The 19,920-nt window shown below is 36.1% G+C and overlaps 1 protein-coding gene across 2 annotated transcripts in view; it reads right to left on the minus strand.

The window, feature by feature from the left end:
• PDXDC1 (pyridoxal dependent decarboxylase domain containing 1) overlaps positions 1-19,920 on the minus strand; it is a 31,462-nt gene that overhangs the window by 6,517 nt on the left and 5,025 nt on the right. For both annotated transcript variants that reach the window (XM_040575230.1, XM_040575229.1), the window contains exons 2-17: positions 16,517-16,590; positions 15,925-15,990; positions 15,130-15,213; positions 14,094-14,240; positions 11,838-12,027; positions 9,359-9,427; positions 8,789-8,867; positions 7,925-8,009; positions 7,028-7,076; positions 6,819-6,920; positions 6,448-6,573; positions 5,135-5,185; positions 3,937-4,000; positions 2,474-2,562; positions 1,657-1,762; positions 453-624 (exon numbers count right to left, since the gene is read on the minus strand). In XM_040575230.1, coding sequence (XP_040431164.1) covers positions 453-624; positions 1,657-1,762; positions 2,474-2,562; positions 3,937-4,000; positions 5,135-5,185; positions 6,448-6,573; positions 6,819-6,920; positions 7,028-7,076; positions 7,925-8,009; positions 8,789-8,867; positions 9,359-9,427; positions 11,838-12,027; positions 14,094-14,240; positions 15,130-15,213; positions 15,925-15,990; positions 16,517-16,590 — 1,553 coding nt within the window. The remainder of the gene's footprint in view (positions 1-452; positions 625-1,656; positions 1,763-2,473; positions 2,563-3,936; positions 4,001-5,134; positions 5,186-6,447; positions 6,574-6,818; positions 6,921-7,027; positions 7,077-7,924; positions 8,010-8,788; positions 8,868-9,358; positions 9,428-11,837; positions 12,028-14,093; positions 14,241-15,129; positions 15,214-15,924; positions 15,991-16,516; positions 16,591-19,920) is intronic.

Genomic DNA, 19,920 nt, shown 5'->3' on the forward strand with positions numbered 1-19,920 from the left:
AACACAACAGATTTCTAGGTAACAAACTGATCATACTTCAACTGCTTTGATTGTACAGAATCCTACCCAGTAGACTGCATCAGATGATCAGAATACACATTTAAAGGGTTTTATTCAGTATATAAGTGAATCTCATCCTAGACAAAAATGTATGCTATGCTTAGTTAAATAAAGCAACATTGCATGTTACATTTCTGTTTAACAGATCAGCATACTGCCTCCGATATTAGACCACTGCTCTAATTTTGCTTAAACAGCAATTCAGCTTTTCTAAATAATAAAAAAATTGTTGTTTTATTTAAAACAAAAACACTCAGAAATGTCAAGTGAGGACAAAGACAGAGACTAATCAGCAAGCAACACATCCAAATTGCTAATAAAGAGACCCTGTATTCATTTGTGCTACTGCACTGTCTATCCAAACATAAAGAAGAAAATACTGAAAAATGTACCTTACAACACCTAATCCTGGCCAGCTGAGGTCTTCAATATACAAAAGGCCTACTGTTCTTCTCACTTCTTGCTCAAACTCCTCTCTCAGTTGCAGTGTACTTGTCAATACTGGTATCTTCATCTTTAAGCAGTCTACCAACTGATCAACATCTTGTATTTCTGTCCCTAAAACTGAAGGGCTGATGTATTAGCATACAAAGAAAGTGAATGGACACACGCATAGATGTCTGAATTAAAACAAGTAATCTGTAAAGAAACCACTTTGTAAGTTAATTGTAAATATAACTCAAGATAGCATCAATGTATCTTGATCTATATACCAGCCTTCTTCTTCATTTGCAGTGAAAAAAGGTGAGTTTACAAACTAATAAGGACAATACCCTTTTCATTGCATCTGTAGCTAGCATCAGAACTCTCTTCCCATAGCCAAAAAGACAATGAATTTGCTTCTATACTGTTTAAAAAATCAAAATCACAGCATCACCAAGTAATTTTATTCTGCAGTGTACCTTCCCATGTACACTAGGATCCTCTCACATCAGCATCACGTGCTTTGCTAGCCTAAACCACTCAACCCACACAAGCTAAAAGGAGCCACCATTCATCGCCTGAGCCTCTGAAAGTTGCTCTGTGCATCTGCTGGGTCTAAACAAAGTATGCATATGGTGCTAGCTTAAACATCAAATTTACACTGTTTTCCAAAATGCAGATTTTTTTCCTCATACAACAGTAATTACAGAAAAACCTTGGAGTTTAGTAAATAATTCTTCTGGTTAATTAGTTGTAGTTTGAACATAAGCAGCATTTCAGTGTTGAAAGACCTGTGTTGAAAGGTCAAGCATCTTTTCCTTGTGTTACGCGTCTGAGAAAAGGAAAGAGGGGGATGACTTATCCTTCGTATTTCTTTTATAACTCTCAGAAGCCATGAGCTTCTCCTGTTGCTAACGGATTTTAAAAAATAATCAATAAACATCTATCTCTGCAGATGTAACGAGGTAATGTCACATACAATAACTGAGCTACCTCTAATGTACCTGCTACCAGGCACAAAGGAATGATAAAGTCAATATAGATTTATTGGGAAAAAAAATCATCACCATAGTAAAGACTTCCTTGAGTATATCTGCTTTTACACCAGGAGGCTGATGTACAATTTTATGGCAAATTCCAATTTTACAAGTGGTTGAGTGAAGTGAATGTTACCTGCAGAAGTCATTAACGGGCTGAAACGCACACACGTGCCCTCATCTTCCAGTTCTACCACATCAACCCCACTGGCAGGAACCAGCTGCGCCAACTGCTCTCCTAGCTGAAGAGACAAGGCCCAGTTAAAGAAATGCACAGAGCTTGGCCTTGCAGCCACCAGCTCAGGTCAGAGTCCTCCCACAGCTAAGGAGAACCACTTGCTCAGCACAGTTCCCTGCATTTCTCAAAATCGCCTCTGGTAACAAAGTACTTTAGCTTGATGGTGATAAGACAAAAGCTGGACACATACTTAAATCATGAAAATTCAGAATAAGCTGCAAGTATTGTAAGTCTGAAGTTTCTACAAAATTGTGAAGTATGCTATGATTACCATGCAATTAATCCAAAAGAGTGATGTGCTCAGCTCTCTGTGAGCACAAGTTTCCAGAATTCTGTTAAGAGCTGGAAAAGAAAGTCTGTCTTCTCGTGATTAAACAAACATCATCAATGAAGTATAAAGCCAATTAAGAAGAGTTCTAAAAGTTTTTGCATATTCCCACAAGCCCAAGGGAAAAAAAAAAAAAAAATACCAAAAGTTTAAGATGCAGTAATAATGTTAGTAACAATTACAGGCAAAATAATCAAGAGTGAGAAATCAACTGTGCTTCCAATCAAGTTCACCTTTGTAATCCCAAATGCCCAGTAGATTTTGCAAAGGATACCAGATCAGGAGTGATTACCAAGCTTGTCTAATAAATCTTTTATACGGAGGAACCCCTGGAAGCACTCAACTCTCATTTCTTTTTCTCCTAAAGAGGAAAATATCCATTCTTACCCACTGATTGAAAGTGTCATAAATGTGTCCTTCATTGCTTATTATGGGGTGCGGAATAGTTGAGGCCTGTGCAGCGTGTGGGGTTTGATCTGAATCCAAAGATACAAGAATCACAGAAAGAGATTTGTATTTACTTAATTAAACAAAAGGTAACCTAAAGTTCAGATAAAAGATAAGTACATTTCTTAGGTAACGTGACACATCTACACTATGTCAAGCAGACTAACAAGGAATTTTTTAAGGTATGCTGAACATGAAAAATATTAGGAGTCAAAGAGTTGAATGTACTAGCTTTAAAAACAATCCATAAAATACTTCTCACATTTCTGAGGTTCAAGTCCCCCCATAAAAAAAACAGGGCTTTTGCAAAACAGAATCCTGTCATAGCAGGCTGCAATATTTAATTTGATGCATTTGGCAACATTTTAAAATTGAGATTGAATGATTAATTTTTACTATATGCAAATAATAGTAAGGACTTAAAAGCCCATTATATGCACAAAATATGCAGAAGTGGGCCAAAGATTTTACATCCTTAGAATTCAGATGGGTGACTTCTCCCTAGTAAAGCTGTTCAGACAAATGCATCAATGGATAAAGCTATCCAACAAGTCTTTTCACTGGACCAAGATGAAGAGGTTTACTTCATAAGTGTGACCACTAGTTAGATTAAGAACCTTCCCCCATGCCAAACACAAAAAAATCCACAGAGAATAAAATCAACACTCATAACAAAACTACAAAGTTTTCTATCAGTCATTTGCCTCACCCAGCTGGACATGGTCCCCACATTCAGAATGTGAACATTCAAGCAGCATAAACAACATCCTCTGTTGTAATCAAAAGGACAAAATTCCTCTTCCTGTGAGAGGACATCCAAGTAGGGATGTTCTGCCCTGAGCCATGTTTGGTGTGGCTACCATACCCATTGACACGATTTACAGAGCTGGTCATCACATGCTCTGCTATTTCTAAAACTACTGCAACAGAAAACAGCAGTAAAACAGAGAAACGTGGTTCTGGCAACTAACCACTAAATGTCTGAAAGAAAAAGTCTGAACAAAAACAATGGAAGATTTTCCCTCAACAGTACCTTCAAACGCGGTTTGCAGCTTATGGGGGATTATCATCATCTGCTCTCATGATCAAAATCATATGCAAATTTCCTCCAGTCAAGACAGGAGGAATGACTTGCTGTGCACAGTTAGAACACTGCAGTCTGTCTAAAAAAGCTATCACGTGTATGAATTCTATCACTAGATTATGACCAGTATTCACAACCTTTTCAAAGACATGTTACACAAGAGAAGTGCACTACGTATAATGTACCTAATAATAATTTACTTAAATCAAATTAATTTTAGAATTTGCAGTGTTTTTTGTTTGTTTGTTTGTTTTTAAAGGAAGATACAGAGGGTTGGTTTGTTGTGGTTTGCTCATTTGTTTTTAAATAAATCACATACCTCTATTTAAATACTTCTGGTAGAACTTGAAAACCACCACTGGTGAACTCAGTTCATCTTCAACCTTAATAAAAATTGAAATAATTTTAAAAAGTCTGCAAATATATTTATAAAGATTTAACACTATACAAAATTCTTTAGACTGCTGAGTAAAGCAGATCATTTCATTTTGACGGCAGTAACAATGTTCACACTGTCTCAGTATTAGATGTTAACTCTGTAGGAGTCTGAGTAAGCGTATCTGTAAACAGTGGAAAATAAATCACTATTCAGTTAAAGCAGAACTGTATTGATTTAAGGTATGCATAACTGAACTTTGAGCACCATAAAACAAGAAACCTAAGCACATTCACTAGCAAATAGATTGTACTGACAGAAGTCAATTTAGCTTTATGTATTTTCAGGCATTAATGATTAAAGAAAACATTCTTCAAAATCTGCCAAGAATCACTGGGAGATGTCAAGAAAGTTCCAGCAGGAATAATAATTGATTCTGCCTTGGAGATAGGAGAAATGGACTGGGCAACCTCTGGAGGCAATCTGAGTCTTAAGAATCCTCAAAATGCAAGGTTTATTTAGGTAGAAGGGGCAAGTGCTACAGTAACTGCAACTCCCAAAGCTCTTGGAAAAACAATTTTAAAAAGTTATCTTTCAGAATGACACTGAAAAAATGGTTGAACAGGACATTTCACTGAAATCGAACTTTAAATGAACACATCAGGTACAATTTCTGAAACAAATTCTGGAGTAAAACCCTCAAACTGGGATAATTTTTGCATAGAATTTCATAGGGTTCACAGCACCATCTCATGGGCAAGATGCAGGCAGAATGTATTTGAGAAGCTTATGGAAACTGCTATCATAAATGTATTATCAGTTTCGTAAATGTATTACTGAACAAATGGACCTTTTAAACGGGAATTAAATCAAGGTCTGGAGACAATTTCTGGATATTTATTGTCAGCTCCAATGAATGCAAGAGCTCACAGCAATGGAACAAGTACAATCTAGAGGCCATACACAACCAAGCCACACAATTTCACCAAACACCTGAACTTAACTAAAAAGGATACCAAACATATTTAAAATAATTACTATGTTTCAAATATTTTTAGATAATTTCCTTTGAGTCAAAATTAGTCTTATCAAATAGGTAAAGACTAAGCTATACAACCAAAGTATTAAATGCAGACCGTACCGAAGTTTTAATGAAATCCAGATTTTTCAAGTTTTCCAGCAACCTTTGACTCTAGAAGACCACAGCAGAAAAGAAACAAAAACAGGACAAAAACAGTTTTAGAAGCTGAAACTTATTCTGACAAATATTAAACAGTCACACCATAATCTCCATTTGTTAACAAACCCCTATGAGGTGCTGGAGATCCATTTAGTTCTTGTTTATAAATGTAATACAAAACAAATTATTTTTCCATTACTAGTAAAACACTGAGTACAAAGTGTTTTTCATCAAGTCTTAAGTGTATTTGTTGACAAAGTTCCAGAGATAACGCAACTCTGTTGACTAACTGAAGCACAGTGTGTAGCAGAACAGTTAATTTTCCCAAAGCTACCATAGCAACTGGTTATGATAGCTTTTTAAGCTATTTTCATTAGAAAAGACATTCTTGTGTGGTTAAAGACTATTAATAGACTATTATAAAAGCTAAGATCACTCTTCAATGCCACAAAAATCTTAATGACTAATGTTATTTTGTCACTCTTTTAGGTCTTTCATGCCAATAGTTTCTTCATTAACCTTTACGGAAGCTTTCCACTTCCCTTTGCTCTTCTCTGAATTTTGAGAAAGTGCTACACTTTTAATACAAATGTTTTGTATATAAACAAGGCATTTTCTAACATACATATTATATTGGACGGTAATTTTTACTGAAGGATCTTAATTCAAAAATAGTAGACTTGCTACTGTATTTGAAGAAATGTGTTGAAATCCTTTTTGTCAAGCTTTATAATTTACTATTGCTTGAATCAACATAATGCCAAGAAGAGTACAAAAATAAGTCTTTTAGCAGTTTTCAAGCAAAACAGTCAATATAGAAGTGATAGAAAAAAAGGATTATGTAATTTTACAGTTAGAAAGAACAAAAATTAACTATTTCACATTAAAACTAATAAAATATACAGTCTGAAAACATTGTTCCCCTTAATATTACTATTCTGCTTTCTTTATTTGTTCATCACACAGCCTGAACTAATGCTATGTTGTCAACAACTACTATATTTCTAGCTGATTTATCTACAACACATCATGAGCAAAAAGATGTATTAACAGTTATTATAAAAACAATCCTAAGTGTAACAGTGTTCTGTGACAGCCATCTGGGTATCACTTGTACTATTGCTGCTAACTGAACTTCTTCTCTGCTTGGAGACTCAGACTGTTAAATCTGATGAAGATTCTCAAGAACAGCCTCCAGCCCATACTCAGAGAAGCAACGAAGCCATAATCAAGGCTATGTTGATCAACCAACCAACCAACCAACCGCTGCTTACTAGTTGTGAAGCATGCTTTATCCTTTCCACAATCCCATCATGGCCCAAGTACTGCAAGGAGAGCCACAGGGGCAGGGCACGAAGTTTCTCTACAGGCTGACTTGATGTTAGCCCAGCTGCTAAGGACTAAAGAGGAAAACAAACAAACAAAAATCTTCTATTAACATTTTTCCATTATTTCATTTTTGCCAGATTATAGAATGCGTCACAGTTTAAACAGGGGGTCTTGTGCAAATTATAATTTAGATGCTTATGATGCTTATTAAGCTAGTAAGTTTAATAATGATGCTTATTAGAAAAGAAGACACTATACCACAATCACAATTAAAGTTTCAATGTCTTGATAATAATGACTGAAAAGCTGAACGTACCAAAGAAGGATCCTCATGTCTGTAGAGTGTCACTGCAGGTACAGCTGGGAGACCCAGCCAGGAACCCAGAGTAAGAGTCATGCTGTCACATTTTGTAGCAGCCTGAAGTTTATTACAATAAGCAGAACATAAACCATATGTACTTTGATTAGATCATGACCTTAAAGTCTAAAGCACATTATAAGATTTCTAGATATAGTAAAACATACCAGTACAGAAGAGGAGACATAACCCAAAGCCAAAGTTGCCAAATTCACTCTAGAAAAATAAATGATATTAGCACATATTAATTGTGTATTAAGAGAGAGCATTTTAATCTTCAGTTTAATATTGCATGTTGATGTGCAAAGGGAGGTCATTTTTGTTCATGCATTTTTTTTTTTTTTATGAACTATGCAGTAGATGTCGCTGCATGGAATTCCAAGATGGTAAGCCCAAAACTAAAAATCCACTTCAATCTAAAAACGTGACCAACCTTTAGGGAAATCATCCCCCTGAACTCCTACCCATAATTCAGCAACAATCTGGTATCAGAAATAAATAGAATGCAAATATAACACTATACAATGAAACATCAAAAGAAACAGTCTATACTCCAGGTTCAGAAAAAATCTAAGAGCAGTGGAGTCTTCAATAACATTGCCTAAGTTCTTCCAATATATTTTCCTTTTGGTTTAATCTTCCTCCCAGTTACATTGCATTCTGCTCTAATGGCAGCCTTCTTGACAACCTTCACTGAAGTTGTCACACTTCATCCTCCTTTCTCATTCTCAATAATCACCATATAATGTCTCCCCTGAATTGTCCTATAAAGCCCTCTTTTCTTTGTATTCCAGGCTCTTCAAAGCATGGACAGGTAAGATTACATTCTGTGTAAAAGTAACCAGTATCCTACGCCGAAATAATCACTCCAATTATTCCTGTATATGTAAAACAATCTGCGTCTCATAGATGGATAGAATTATAGCCACACAAATTGCTTAACATGGCAAAAATCAAGATTGTCCTACGATCCTCCACTAGCTGGTTAGCTGTAAAGCTATGTGCTATTATTCAGACTTCTTAATGAGTATGGTTTATACAGAAAGAAATCTCAAGTTCCATACCCTTCTACGTGGAGCCACATATTATACTGCTCACAAAGTTCCTTCAGCCGCCCAAGTTTATCTGTGTGCCCAGCACCTGGTGTACCTTCGTTGAAAAGGGAAAAAAAAAGCCATCACAAAGGATACGCATGCAAACCAGGACTCTGTGAAAGAGGACCTCTTATACTGTTGTCAAAAAAGTCACTAGCAAGAGTTGGAAGGAGGATATGTAAAAAGAGCCAGCTATACAATATTCATACCTGGTTCATTGTGACATATGGACAATTGGTATTCTAGATAAAATTAAAGATGCTTGCTTTGCTTGCCAATGTATGTTAAAAATACTCAGAAAATTAGATGTCCTAGGCACTGAAGGGCTCAGCAGCCTCAAAAAGAGATGAAAAGGTTTTTAATATTTTCAAAGTATTACTTCAGCTAAAAGAATGGAAACCAAAATATATACATCTGAGATGTTAATTTAAGTCCAAAGCAGATAAGCCACCTCCTTCATTCAAACTTAACTTTGTTAACGAACAGTTTTGTTCTACTAACTAAAAGAAAAATGCAATTTTTTGATGCACATCCATCAAAAATTCTGAAGCGTTAACATGAAATTGACTTTCAACAAGAGATTTGTGTTCACTAAAAAAAGCTTTAGTTACATTAATGCACCAACATAAGCAGAACTGTAACAGTACAAATCACCTTTGAATCAATTAAATAAAAACCCCTCTAGACAAACAATTGTCTGGTCATTAAGATATGTTAAGACATTTCTTGGCATGCAAACACTAAGCTGTTTAAGAAAAAATATTTTTATTTTGGGTTTTATATATATATTCATGAAATAGTGTGCCTTTTTTATTATTTATCCATAGCACTTACCAGCATTAGCCACAAGCAACAAAGGCAGTTTTCCAGACTCAACATCATCTTTAATCAATCTGTCCAACAAAGCAACATCCTGTTATCAATAAGAAAAAGATATGTATTTATAAATATGTGTATCAAACAATAGAGATTTGTTTCTGTTGAACTGGAAAGTGCATTAAGAGTGAAAGGGAACAGCATGTTAGAGTTCTGAAAGATGTTCTTAATGTCTTTGTGGCTTGCAGTTTCTTCTTCTCAAAAACGTAAAATAAGCCAAAGGTCAAAAAAAAAAACCTTTGTGAAAAATACAATGCAAATACATAGTGGACTTTATAAACATACCTTCTACTGCACATATTCTAGAAATCCTGGACTAAAAAGCACATTACTATATGCCACTAAAAGTATCCTGCAAATAACAAGACCAAGCTGCTGACATTCCGGAAAATTTGTCTGATTATTACAGTTACAATATTGCAGACTTAAAGGCTGAAAAATTAAGTACATTAAGTGAATGTCAATAATGTTGTTAGGAAAAAGTTTATTAATAAAAAAAAATGTAATTCTTAAGGAAGACAAACTTACCATTTGATGTTGAGATCCAAACATGGTGTTACAAGGCACACGGCACATGCAAGAGAGGGGTAACCCTAGCTGCAATAAAAATGATGGAATTTGAACAACTGAGACATGCTTCAGAATACTCACTTCAAGCGTTCAAAGAAATACACATATTAAGTGACACATTAAGTAGTAAACGTGTCAATAAAAAGCTGGCTACTACATTTTGAACCAAGTTTCTTGACAAAACTTTTAATCAAATTATTAGCAGAGAAAAGAAAGCACAAGAGAAACTCGGAAAAAAAAAAACACACAATAGGTTTGGTTAGTACATGAACTGCATACAGCATTTCTACTGAGACATCTATGCACCCACCCTTTGAATGAATATAGCCTATAAGCAAATAGGCTTTTTGCATGGACCCTATTACACTGGAAGTTCAGTCACTTTACTACCAAGTAGAGAGCAATCTGCTTACTTTGAGCATACTGCTTAATTCACATGATTATGTTCATGTTCTTCCTTTGCTATAGAGGTAAATTTCAGACAACTCTGCGTAATTAACATGGGGGTTGGATGAAGGTCTCTTACACATTTTAATCTTTAACCTGGAAGATCACTAGGCAATGGAAATCTGGTTGATCATGCTCATCACTCTGAACAGAAAGTTCATCAAATTAAGAGAATTACAGTTACAAACCAGTTTGTGTTTATACGTTTATTTGACAGAAGTTGAATTAACATCTGATTGTCCAGTTTCTCAGTTCCAATTTGTGCTCTACAATATACACTATTTCTCAAAGTCTAAGCTAAAACAGCATCACTTAAATTCAGTGATCACCTGATAAGGACAAGTTAACAGTAGTGCCTTATCTTTTGTTTGTACTCAGAAGCAAAAGGCTCCAAAAATACCAATTATTAGAATTATTAGCAGCAATTTTTTTTTTGTATTAAAAAGGTTCAATCAATAACTACATGCAACATTTTGCCTGCAAAAGACACCAACTTATTGCAATGAACTTTTACCACTTACTACCTAAGTCATTTTGGCCCAGACCAGTTCCTTCTATGCTAACAATTTTATTTCTCTGCTGTCTACATTTTTAATCTTAGTTGTACCTCTACTTGCCCTCTCCAAAGACTTCAGAAAACAGAAGTCCCAAGAATTTGACCCTTTATTTTAGTGTATGTTAAGTTTAAAAATATCACTGAACATTACGTATGCAACAAGAAAATCTGCATATGGTCTCAATCATATGGTCTCAAAACATTCATGCAAATAAATGCTTGGCAAAACAGGTTTTGACCATAATTAAGAAAAATTGGATTTCTTTAAAGCACTGCTTTTTGGGGTATTGGGGTAATTTGTTTTCTATTCCAAACAAAACTTTCTGAAATGGAACCACACTTCTCCCTGAACTGTATTCAACAAATGTTATCATTTTTGAAATGAAAGGAAGAGGTCAAAATCCAGTATATTTGGGTCTTTTTCACCCTGACCAGTGGCTTACGAAAAGCGCAAAGTGATCTAGAAACAATCACCCCATCTTTTTAAATAAATAAACAAGGAGTTAGCATGTGGGTTGTTTCACTGGAAATATTCAGAAAATTTCTCTCCCTCCCACTGTATTGTTGCTGCAAAACACAGACCAAATATGCAACCTGAAACTACTTTTTCCCAGTCAAGTGTTTTTAATTTAAATATACAGTCCACTACAGCTACTGAGGTTACTCACAGTATGGACTTCACTTCCTTTGCCAATGTTTTATAACTTTGGAAAGTGCGGTTAATAAAGCAATACCAACACACTATATAGTATTTCTGTATTTCTAACTTACAGATATTGCATTGGCATCAAAGTATGGTTTCACCTAAGATTCTCTTCCCCTCTCCCCTGTAATGTGTTGCTGTACAGTCACATTGCTATTGTTTTTACCATGAGGGAAAAAAACATTCTCAAAATCACCAAAGTTAAGCTCTTCCTAAAATCAGAACTGAACTTTTTGAGGCCCAAGCTTCCTTGTTCAAAATACCCCTTTTCATGCTGTCTTTTAACAGGCATAGAAATCATCCTAAGTCTCAGAAACATAAATAATTTTGTAAGGTACAAAAATCTATTATGCCCATAGAAAGGCAAAGTAGAGAAGAGGTTGAGAAGAATCTGCTTGTGAGGAACACTGATTTGACAATGACAAGCAAATGTGTGGAAGGAACAGGAAAGCTGCAGAGAGAGACTGCCCAGCTTGCCTGACAATACATGTATTCAGTCAACACAGTAGTAGTAAGAAAAATTTGGAAGAATTATTAAGTTCCAGGCAGACAATTAGTTTTAAAGGAAATTTCTCACTAGTTCCAACTGATTTACAAGACTGCTGCCAGTAGAAAGTAGCAGTGTCTTGCAGAAAAAGTCTGAATATATTTTTTAAATGTAAATTTCTAATAGGCAATATGAAGCCAGCCAGCTTCTACTTGCAGCTGAAGCCACAACTGATTCACTTTACCTGATTGCAGAGAGCTTGGCCCAAGCCTGTTCTAGCTGCAGAACTAATGTATATAACAGGCTGCTTAGTATATAGCACGTTAAATCCTTCCACTGTATAATCTTCATAGCGTGTGTGAATAACAAGTCGACAGATTTTTAGGAGACCTTCGCGATCATCTTCATGATAATAAGCTGACCCATTTTCATACCTGTAAGAAAATCTGAGTATGACCAAAAAAAAACCACCAAAACTCAAACCAACAGCTAGTTTAGTGACTAAAATGAGCTCCTTCACTGGTTAGTGTTTTAAGAGGACACAGAAAGAGCAAAAAACTATCTTAACAGGAAAAATTCAGCAGAAGGAAGCTTTGTTGAAACAGGCTGAGATGAATAATGAGAGAAGCCCAGTATATATATTGATTTAAACTGAGACAAAGTAAGAAAGAAAAGAACATCTGGGGTCCTAAAAAATTTCCTTTACAGAGTTCAAAGCCTTGCTTGGTAAGAGCTGGGGTAGGGGAGAAACACATTAATGGGTTTATCTGAGTTTATTATATGTAAATTCTAGACTACTAATTTTCAAGAGAATGCAACATGACATCCTTTAAGTTATATTAGTAAAAACTGGAATATGATACATGAAATAGGGTAAATGGGCAGAAATGGGCAAACTTTATTATGAAGTCACAAATAAATATTTCATAATAGCCAAAAGTTACTGATGCCATTTGTAATTTACAAAGTTTGTGAGTATTACCACAATTTATTCAGTACACTGCACAGCAATTTCCCAGATGTTTTAGATGGGTTACATAAATAAAATATTTTTCTTCCCTGGGAATATTTTAATGATTTTATAGCTATTTTGCCTTCAATCTGATTTATTAAGAACATTTCTTTGGGGCTTATGAGTGTGGGAGGGTGTTCCTGCTCCTCCCCTTCCTTTTTTTTGAAACCCTTCCAAGCATTGAACTAAAATCAGTACATTAAAACTTACAGTCAAGAAATAGGAGCAAAATAAACAAAGAATAGATAAGGTGCAAGTGTTCTGCATTGAGCGCAATCTGTTAACTGTCGTAACTACAGAAAACAGCAACAGCAGAAACAGCAGATACCTCAATTTATAAAGCAACTTGCATGCTAGATATTTCTTTTAGCATTTTTTGTGCAACAAGTAAATCAGTAGTCTTGGGACATCTAAGGACAGCATTTATCCACAAGTTTATGTAAAGGCACTGAAACAGATTGTCACAGACTATCTGATGCACAAATCCTGCTGAGTATTCCAGGGTTGAACTCCAAAATGACCCACATGTAAACATTCACTTCACCTTTATGCAACATTTCTGTAAACTAACGTGGGCACAGGAAAATCCCTCTAGTGTTGGTCATAGCCACAGAAAATGTCAAGAGGTATGAAGCAGTTTACAGCATGGTATTTTTTAAATGCTGTTGCCTATGAGTCACGAAACTTTGGGGACCACATTCCGTCATTAATTACAAAATCACATCTCTCTATATATACATAAACATTTGGCAAAATACCTGGGTTACCTGCAACTTCCCAAATTTCATCATCACACAAAGTTTCAATTTAAGTCAGACAGACAGACATTATCATTGAATTTATAAAATAATCCTGATGGAGGTAAGCCTAACAATGTAAGAAGAATCCTTTACGATCTATAATTCAAACAATTAAGTTTGTGTTAACTTTATATATTTAGCTATATTAACCATTTAATCTTGTACTACACACACAAAAAAAAGCTAACACTTCTCAGTAGCACTGGCAACATTTTCTGAAAGATGCAGTATCGTGAGAGTGATAAAATGTTTTTTTGTTGTTTCAGGAAGGGAAAAGGAATTTCTAATCAGTGAATCCCTTCCTACCTAGAAAAGTGAGCTAGACCCAGGAAGAGCAAAGGACAAATTAACTGAATACTACTTTCAAAAACATGAAGCACCTCAAACCACAGCAACACAACATATATCTCAAAAAAAAAAATCAGTTAAGTGATCAACCAGCTATATGTTGGAACTGCACTTTGGTCCTTAACTCCACCATATAGCCATTATAAGATTTTTATGGCAACCATATTACTAACAAGTTCTGCCATTCAATGTCTTTAAAAAAAGAAAAAAATGTGATGTGTTAAAGATCTTTCAAAGAATACTTGTAAATTCATGATAGCAGTTTATTTTGTTGATATCACACGTATTTTTAAACAATTACTACTGCCCAGTTGTACTTAAGTTATTCACAGCAACTCACCTGAAAAGCCTGCAGAGCCAGAGGGTAGTGTCAGAAAGGATCCTTGTTGTAAGTTTTCTCAGTCTTTCCCTGTCCAGCACTGATATATAAGCAGCCAAACTATGCCCCAGTAGAGCCATGTGACCCTGTTCACCAACATTTTGAAGTCTGCAAGCCAGAACAGAGAAATTGCCAACTAAATACAAGTCACGAACGTTTCAGTAAATTTAGGTTTGCATGTTTTCACTACAGTAGTAGAATTTGTTGACATGCAATTTTAAATATTTATCAGAGGGAAATACCGTATACCAGTCTCCCTCTTGCTGTTGTATGTTACCATACTAAAATGCCAGTGTAGACATTGCACATTCACTTGGCCTAGCTGCTTCCAGTAACACCTCAGCTTCTTTATAGCCATTCAAGGTAAATCCTACTGATAAGTGAAGGTTTACTATGATCAGCAAGCATGAGTTGGAACTAGGCACCTTATCTGCACTGTGACTTTAATGTGCGTTAAACATATATCTTCCCTTCCTCATGCTGAGAAAACTCAGGAGACCGTTATTATAGCATAGCTTTCATTAGTTGATTTTTTTTCCTGTTTTTCTTCCCCATCTCCAAACTGTTTTTCAAATATCACTGAACTTCGACAGATAAGTTAGTATTATTTCCATTTTGCAGGAAAATGGAAACCTCCTTTAAACTTTACAGGGCGAGGTAGTAAATATTTTTGTTGGCATTCAAAGACATAAGACTTTCAGACTTGAACCAACTTTCAGAAAGTAAAAAACAAAACGAGCTGTCATATCAGAGAGAATTCCATTGTACAACTCCATTTACTAATAGCCCTAACTCAATGAAAGCTTGATAATTTTAAGAAAGCCAAGCCTAATGCATTATTCTGGTTCACTATATAATATAATTAAGTAGCCTTTAAAAAGTCACATGGTTGCATAATATCTTTATACATTTAAGCATTTTAAAGTGCAAGCTCTGTAATATCAGAGTAGAACAAAATCAGGTATCTGCCACATCCAACAATTCATATTGACTTTACCGGTAGGCCTGTGAAGACTCCTCTTCCTCCTCACCATGCATTAGGTTCTGAACTAACTGAAGTATGCTCACCATGTCCTGGCCACTGGGGTATCAGTGAGGGGAAAACAAAAAAACACATCAGAAAAAAACAACAAATTAAACACCACTGTCTAGCAAAGAGGCCACTTAGGACACAATGACATTTGGAAATGCTTTTCATTCTTAGAAAAAGCTAATTCAGTGTCTCCACTCCAAAACAAGGTTAATTTATGTACATAAAAGACCAATAGATTTCGCAATGTTTTCTGAAGAAAAAATTTCCTCTTCCAGAGCAGAGGTTACAACAAATTTTAAGTCTGAGTTTTCAGATGCAATGATTTTATATGCCATGTGCACAAAAGCTCCATACAATTTTTTAGACAGCTGTGCTAAACTGGATTTCTAGTTTTTATATTTATTTATTAAAAAAAAAAAAAAAAAGGTTTTCTGCCTCGTCAGTCTCGGTTATTAATTTATTGTCTTGGTGTTTTAGTGAATTTTGATTCTATAGCACAGGTATATCTATATTTATTATAAAGTCTTAATGACAATATGTACCAATGCACCAATTGCTTCCAATAGTTCAAAATTTCAGTCACCTAGGACAAGTAATCTTTTTTTCCCTGCACGAATATGGAAAAAGTCACAAAAGTTGTTACAATGCCAGACTATGGTAAATGCTCCTGTTTGCCTTAACACAGAAGTGTTATGTGTTACATGTATTTTACATATTCTAAACAGTATAGAACATTATCCAAAAACTGTTGTTGCCCACCTGCCTTGTAGTGGTCCAGGAATATCCTTCCGTGCATACTTCTTTTCATTTTCCTCCTCCGCTTTTCTATGTTAAAGACACAAGAACAAATTATGTATTTAGTTTGTGTTTTACAGCATCAGTGTAGCTGTCTTGCAAAATACATGCTGATATGTTCGCAACTTATTTCACTTAAAAGTTTGAAAAATCAGATGAGCCCAAAACAAAAGTTTAGCCAAGACTGGATTAAAGAGATTCTAAAATGTTTCTTTAATGCTTTAACAGAAAATGTTAAACTTAAAGAAGAGTCTCATATACAGACATATTAAAAGTTACTTGCACAGCAATAGGAAAAGATCTAACAACCCTGCAAAAAATGGACTTGCTGGACTTACTCTGAACATTACAGAACATGCATAAAAACACGTGTGGATATTTTAAAAATCCTATTATTTGAGAAACAGCAGTTTGTTTAGGTATAAGCTTCAGAAGGACAGGATGACCTTCAACTACCAGGAAAATGAGTTCTATCCCACTTAATGACAATGGCATTAATAATCATACCCTGAGCACAAATAGGTATTGTTTTATGGTTGTTATTCTTTGTACATACCTTTGATTGTCTTCTAGCATCTTCATTGCTTCGTTCAGATTCTTTCCCATTTCTGCTAGAGTAGGATCAACCATCTGTCAGGAAAATAAAAGATAACTTCTATCAAAGACCAGAACATCATTTATCTTACTACTGTCCCCACAACACACTCAATACAAATTCATGCATCAGACATGCATGTGTACTCATTTAAAAATAATATGCTGTATAACCTGAATCCAAAATAGACAAAAATGAAAACATATTATTAACCTAAAATAACTAACCCAAAACAGAACAGTTATGATGTGGATTTTATTATTGATAGATCCAAGATTCTCATAAAAAAAATCCTCTAGCCCCTCTGCCATAATAGTAACAGGAAAAAGCCATGAAAAACAAAACAAACAGACCACGATCAGTGGATAAACCCAACACTATTATTTCTTACAAGAAAGGTACCTTCTAGAAAAAGAAGCTGTTTGGGAAGCTGAAAACTGACTAGTGTGACCAAGGCAGGTTTTAGGTCACTGAGTTGCAGCCTCTAGCTGCACAAAACAGGTTAAAAATCATGAATTCACTCCTGAGACCAGATAGCAACAGATCCCTGTTAAAGAGCCCGTAGGGGTGGAAGAACTTTAAAAAAAAAAAAAAAAAGTTGAACCTATTTCCCATGAACCAGGTAACAAGTTCAAAGACAAGCAAGTATTATTTTCTAAAGAACTGCTTTAACTGTGAAGAAGTCTCTTTAAGAAGTTGAACCCAAGAAGCCTGGCTACACTGACACAAGAGATCTGACCAGGAATATTTATCTGTTTAAGGATCGGAGGACATCCAGAAGCTTCCAGAGGATGTGAAAGGTATCATCTCAGGGCTTGGTTTACCTACAGTGGTTGATATTAAACAGTACTTGAGTATTAAATGTAGCCCATTATGAAGGTAGAAGGTAAAACCACTGATACCACTCATCAGATCTGACAGCAAAATACTCTAAGATACTCACGAGACCCTTTCATCAGTCTCTCTTCTCCCTTCCTCTGCTCCCAAACGCACTGTAAGCACAGTGTCTGCAAATTCAGTAACAACCGTTTTTCAAGAGATTTGTCCTCATTCCAAAGCCTCCAGCAGTTAACCACTTTGACTGCTGCTTCAGCAGTTTTGTTGTTGTTGCTGTTTTTCTTTTTCTTTGTATGTGTGTGGAATTGGTGGTTGTTGCTTTAAAAAAAAAAATCTTAACCAAGTTTAATATTTAAGCTTACCCTACCCATAGTGCAGGGCCATAATTCCTTGTCTGCACAGTATTTGAGCAGCAGGCCTCAAGGCCTGCACATGCTTTCCATTACCACTGATGGAAACGCGTGTAACTGTGCCGCATGCGTGGTGCGGCACAGGCCAATATGTTTGCTCACGCAGAGGCAGACAAAAGAAAATTTAACCGCAGAAGGAAGTGGGATTAATTTACATGAGGATTTTACACTACTTTCATCCAGAGGACTGATCAAGGAGGAAAAAAATGAGAGTTACCATATGTTCAAAGACTATTTTTACCAAAATATTTAGAGATCTAACTCATATCATAGCAAGTGGTAGGTGGCTGGAAGAATCAGTAGCCAGGCATGGTCACACTGGCTCAAACTGAGGCTGACAGCTCTCTGCAGTCTGTCCTTTCAGGATTGGCCCGTAACTAATGCTTTGGGGCAGAATAAAGAACAGTGTATTCCATAAAGTTCTCCCACAGTAACCCCCAGCAGCTAACAATAGATGTTTGTTTGTTTGCTTTTTACACTTCTGGCTTCTATAACATCCAGTGCAGGTGAGGCCCATGACTTCTTCACATGCTGTGTGACAGCAGTACAAACTTGCAAAGTTTGTGACCTCATCGCAGAGATAAAGAATACCTACGCTGCAAGCATTTGGTACTCAGAACACAACATACAGAGCTAGGCAAAAATCCTAAATATGATCATTGGCAATATTTCCATACATTTTCGAAGTGTCCAGAGTAGCATCACATCAAAGAAACTCTAGAAAAAGGTCTTAGAGACTCCCTGGAGCACAACTGATTTTTAAGGGAGTAATAGACATAACTTACTGGTGTGACTAGTCAATCTCGCGTACATTGCTACAAGTTGCCATAAAACACTAGCAATGCTAAGGCAGTTATTTGCTTGAACTTTGTGTAGAGTTACATGCAAATATTCAAATAGATCTGTTGGAGATGCTGACACAAGATGTAGAGCCATTACAAAAAAGCCTCTGTGTTGCTTTTGGTTGTTACTAACACAATTAATTCACCTGCCGGAATGACAGCAGCTGTTAAAGCCTGCATATGCTTACCTTGTGACTCACTGAGTCTCAGTGGCAATTACCCATGCATGAAACCCTTGTGTCAATAAGCTAGCAGAACAAAGACATAAAATACAGTTTTATGTCGTGAGACAAAGTCACGAGAAGTTACGCCAAGAAACATAAAATGCTATGACATCCAGCAAGTCCTCCAGTTCTGATGTGGATTTAATTGGAAGATGAACCCCTTCTGCATTTTTCCAGCCGCTAAGTGGATGCACAGCAATTCATTTTCTCATTTGAACTACAGGATGCAAAAGAATCCTTTTGTTGCTGCACACTGAATTTTATACATGCTCCCTCCTCTGCTCAAATCAGTGAGGGCACGGAGGTGGGAAGGAGCAGACTATCTGCAGAATTTAAACAGCAAGAAAAACAGGTGTGATGAAGTTGCAACAGCAAGCCACTCAGTTAGGGAAATTCTGGACGCACTTCAATAACATGCCATGATCACGTAGTACGTTGGTTCAGTTCAGTCTGTAAATAAGGTCACGTGTGGATAGGCCCCAAGCAGCAATAACAGAGTTTTTTTTCATGTTCTTGAACTAGGACAAGCAGACAAGCTCTCCAATACTACCTTCTGACCACAGGTCCACATCCATTTTGGGGGAGGAGATGGGGGTGCAAAACAGCTGCACAGATGTAAAAGGCATCCTGCCTGCACCAGGCTTTTCATAGGAACTTTTCCAACACAGTAAGATCTACAAACACAATTGTAAAACCAGTAGCCATAACACCTGGAGAACAGCAGAAGATGAACTTATATATGTGTAAGGGAAGTGCATCAAAAGCCTATCTTTCTCATGAAGGTAAGAGAAACTTGCATGCCAGAAACGTTACTGGCCTGGGGCAACCTGAGGTGGCCCTGCTGCATAAACTGCCCATCCCTTCCCAACAAGCTGTGGAACCATAATTTCGAGATCCTATAAAAGCAACCCACAAAAGCAAACATGGGAGACAGAACTTGGAAGGTGTTAACCTGAATTTAAATACCCATCTATGCAACCTGAAATTCTACACTTGGCTTGCATGGTCACCACTGCCAGGCCATCAAACTCATTCAGAGCCTTCCTCCTTAG

The sequence above is a fragment of the Cygnus olor genome, chromosome 15 (assembly GCF_009769625.2).
Source record: "Cygnus olor isolate bCygOlo1 chromosome 15, bCygOlo1.pri.v2, whole genome shotgun sequence".
Classification (NCBI taxonomy): Eukaryota; Metazoa; Chordata; class Aves; order Anseriformes; family Anatidae; genus Cygnus; species Cygnus olor.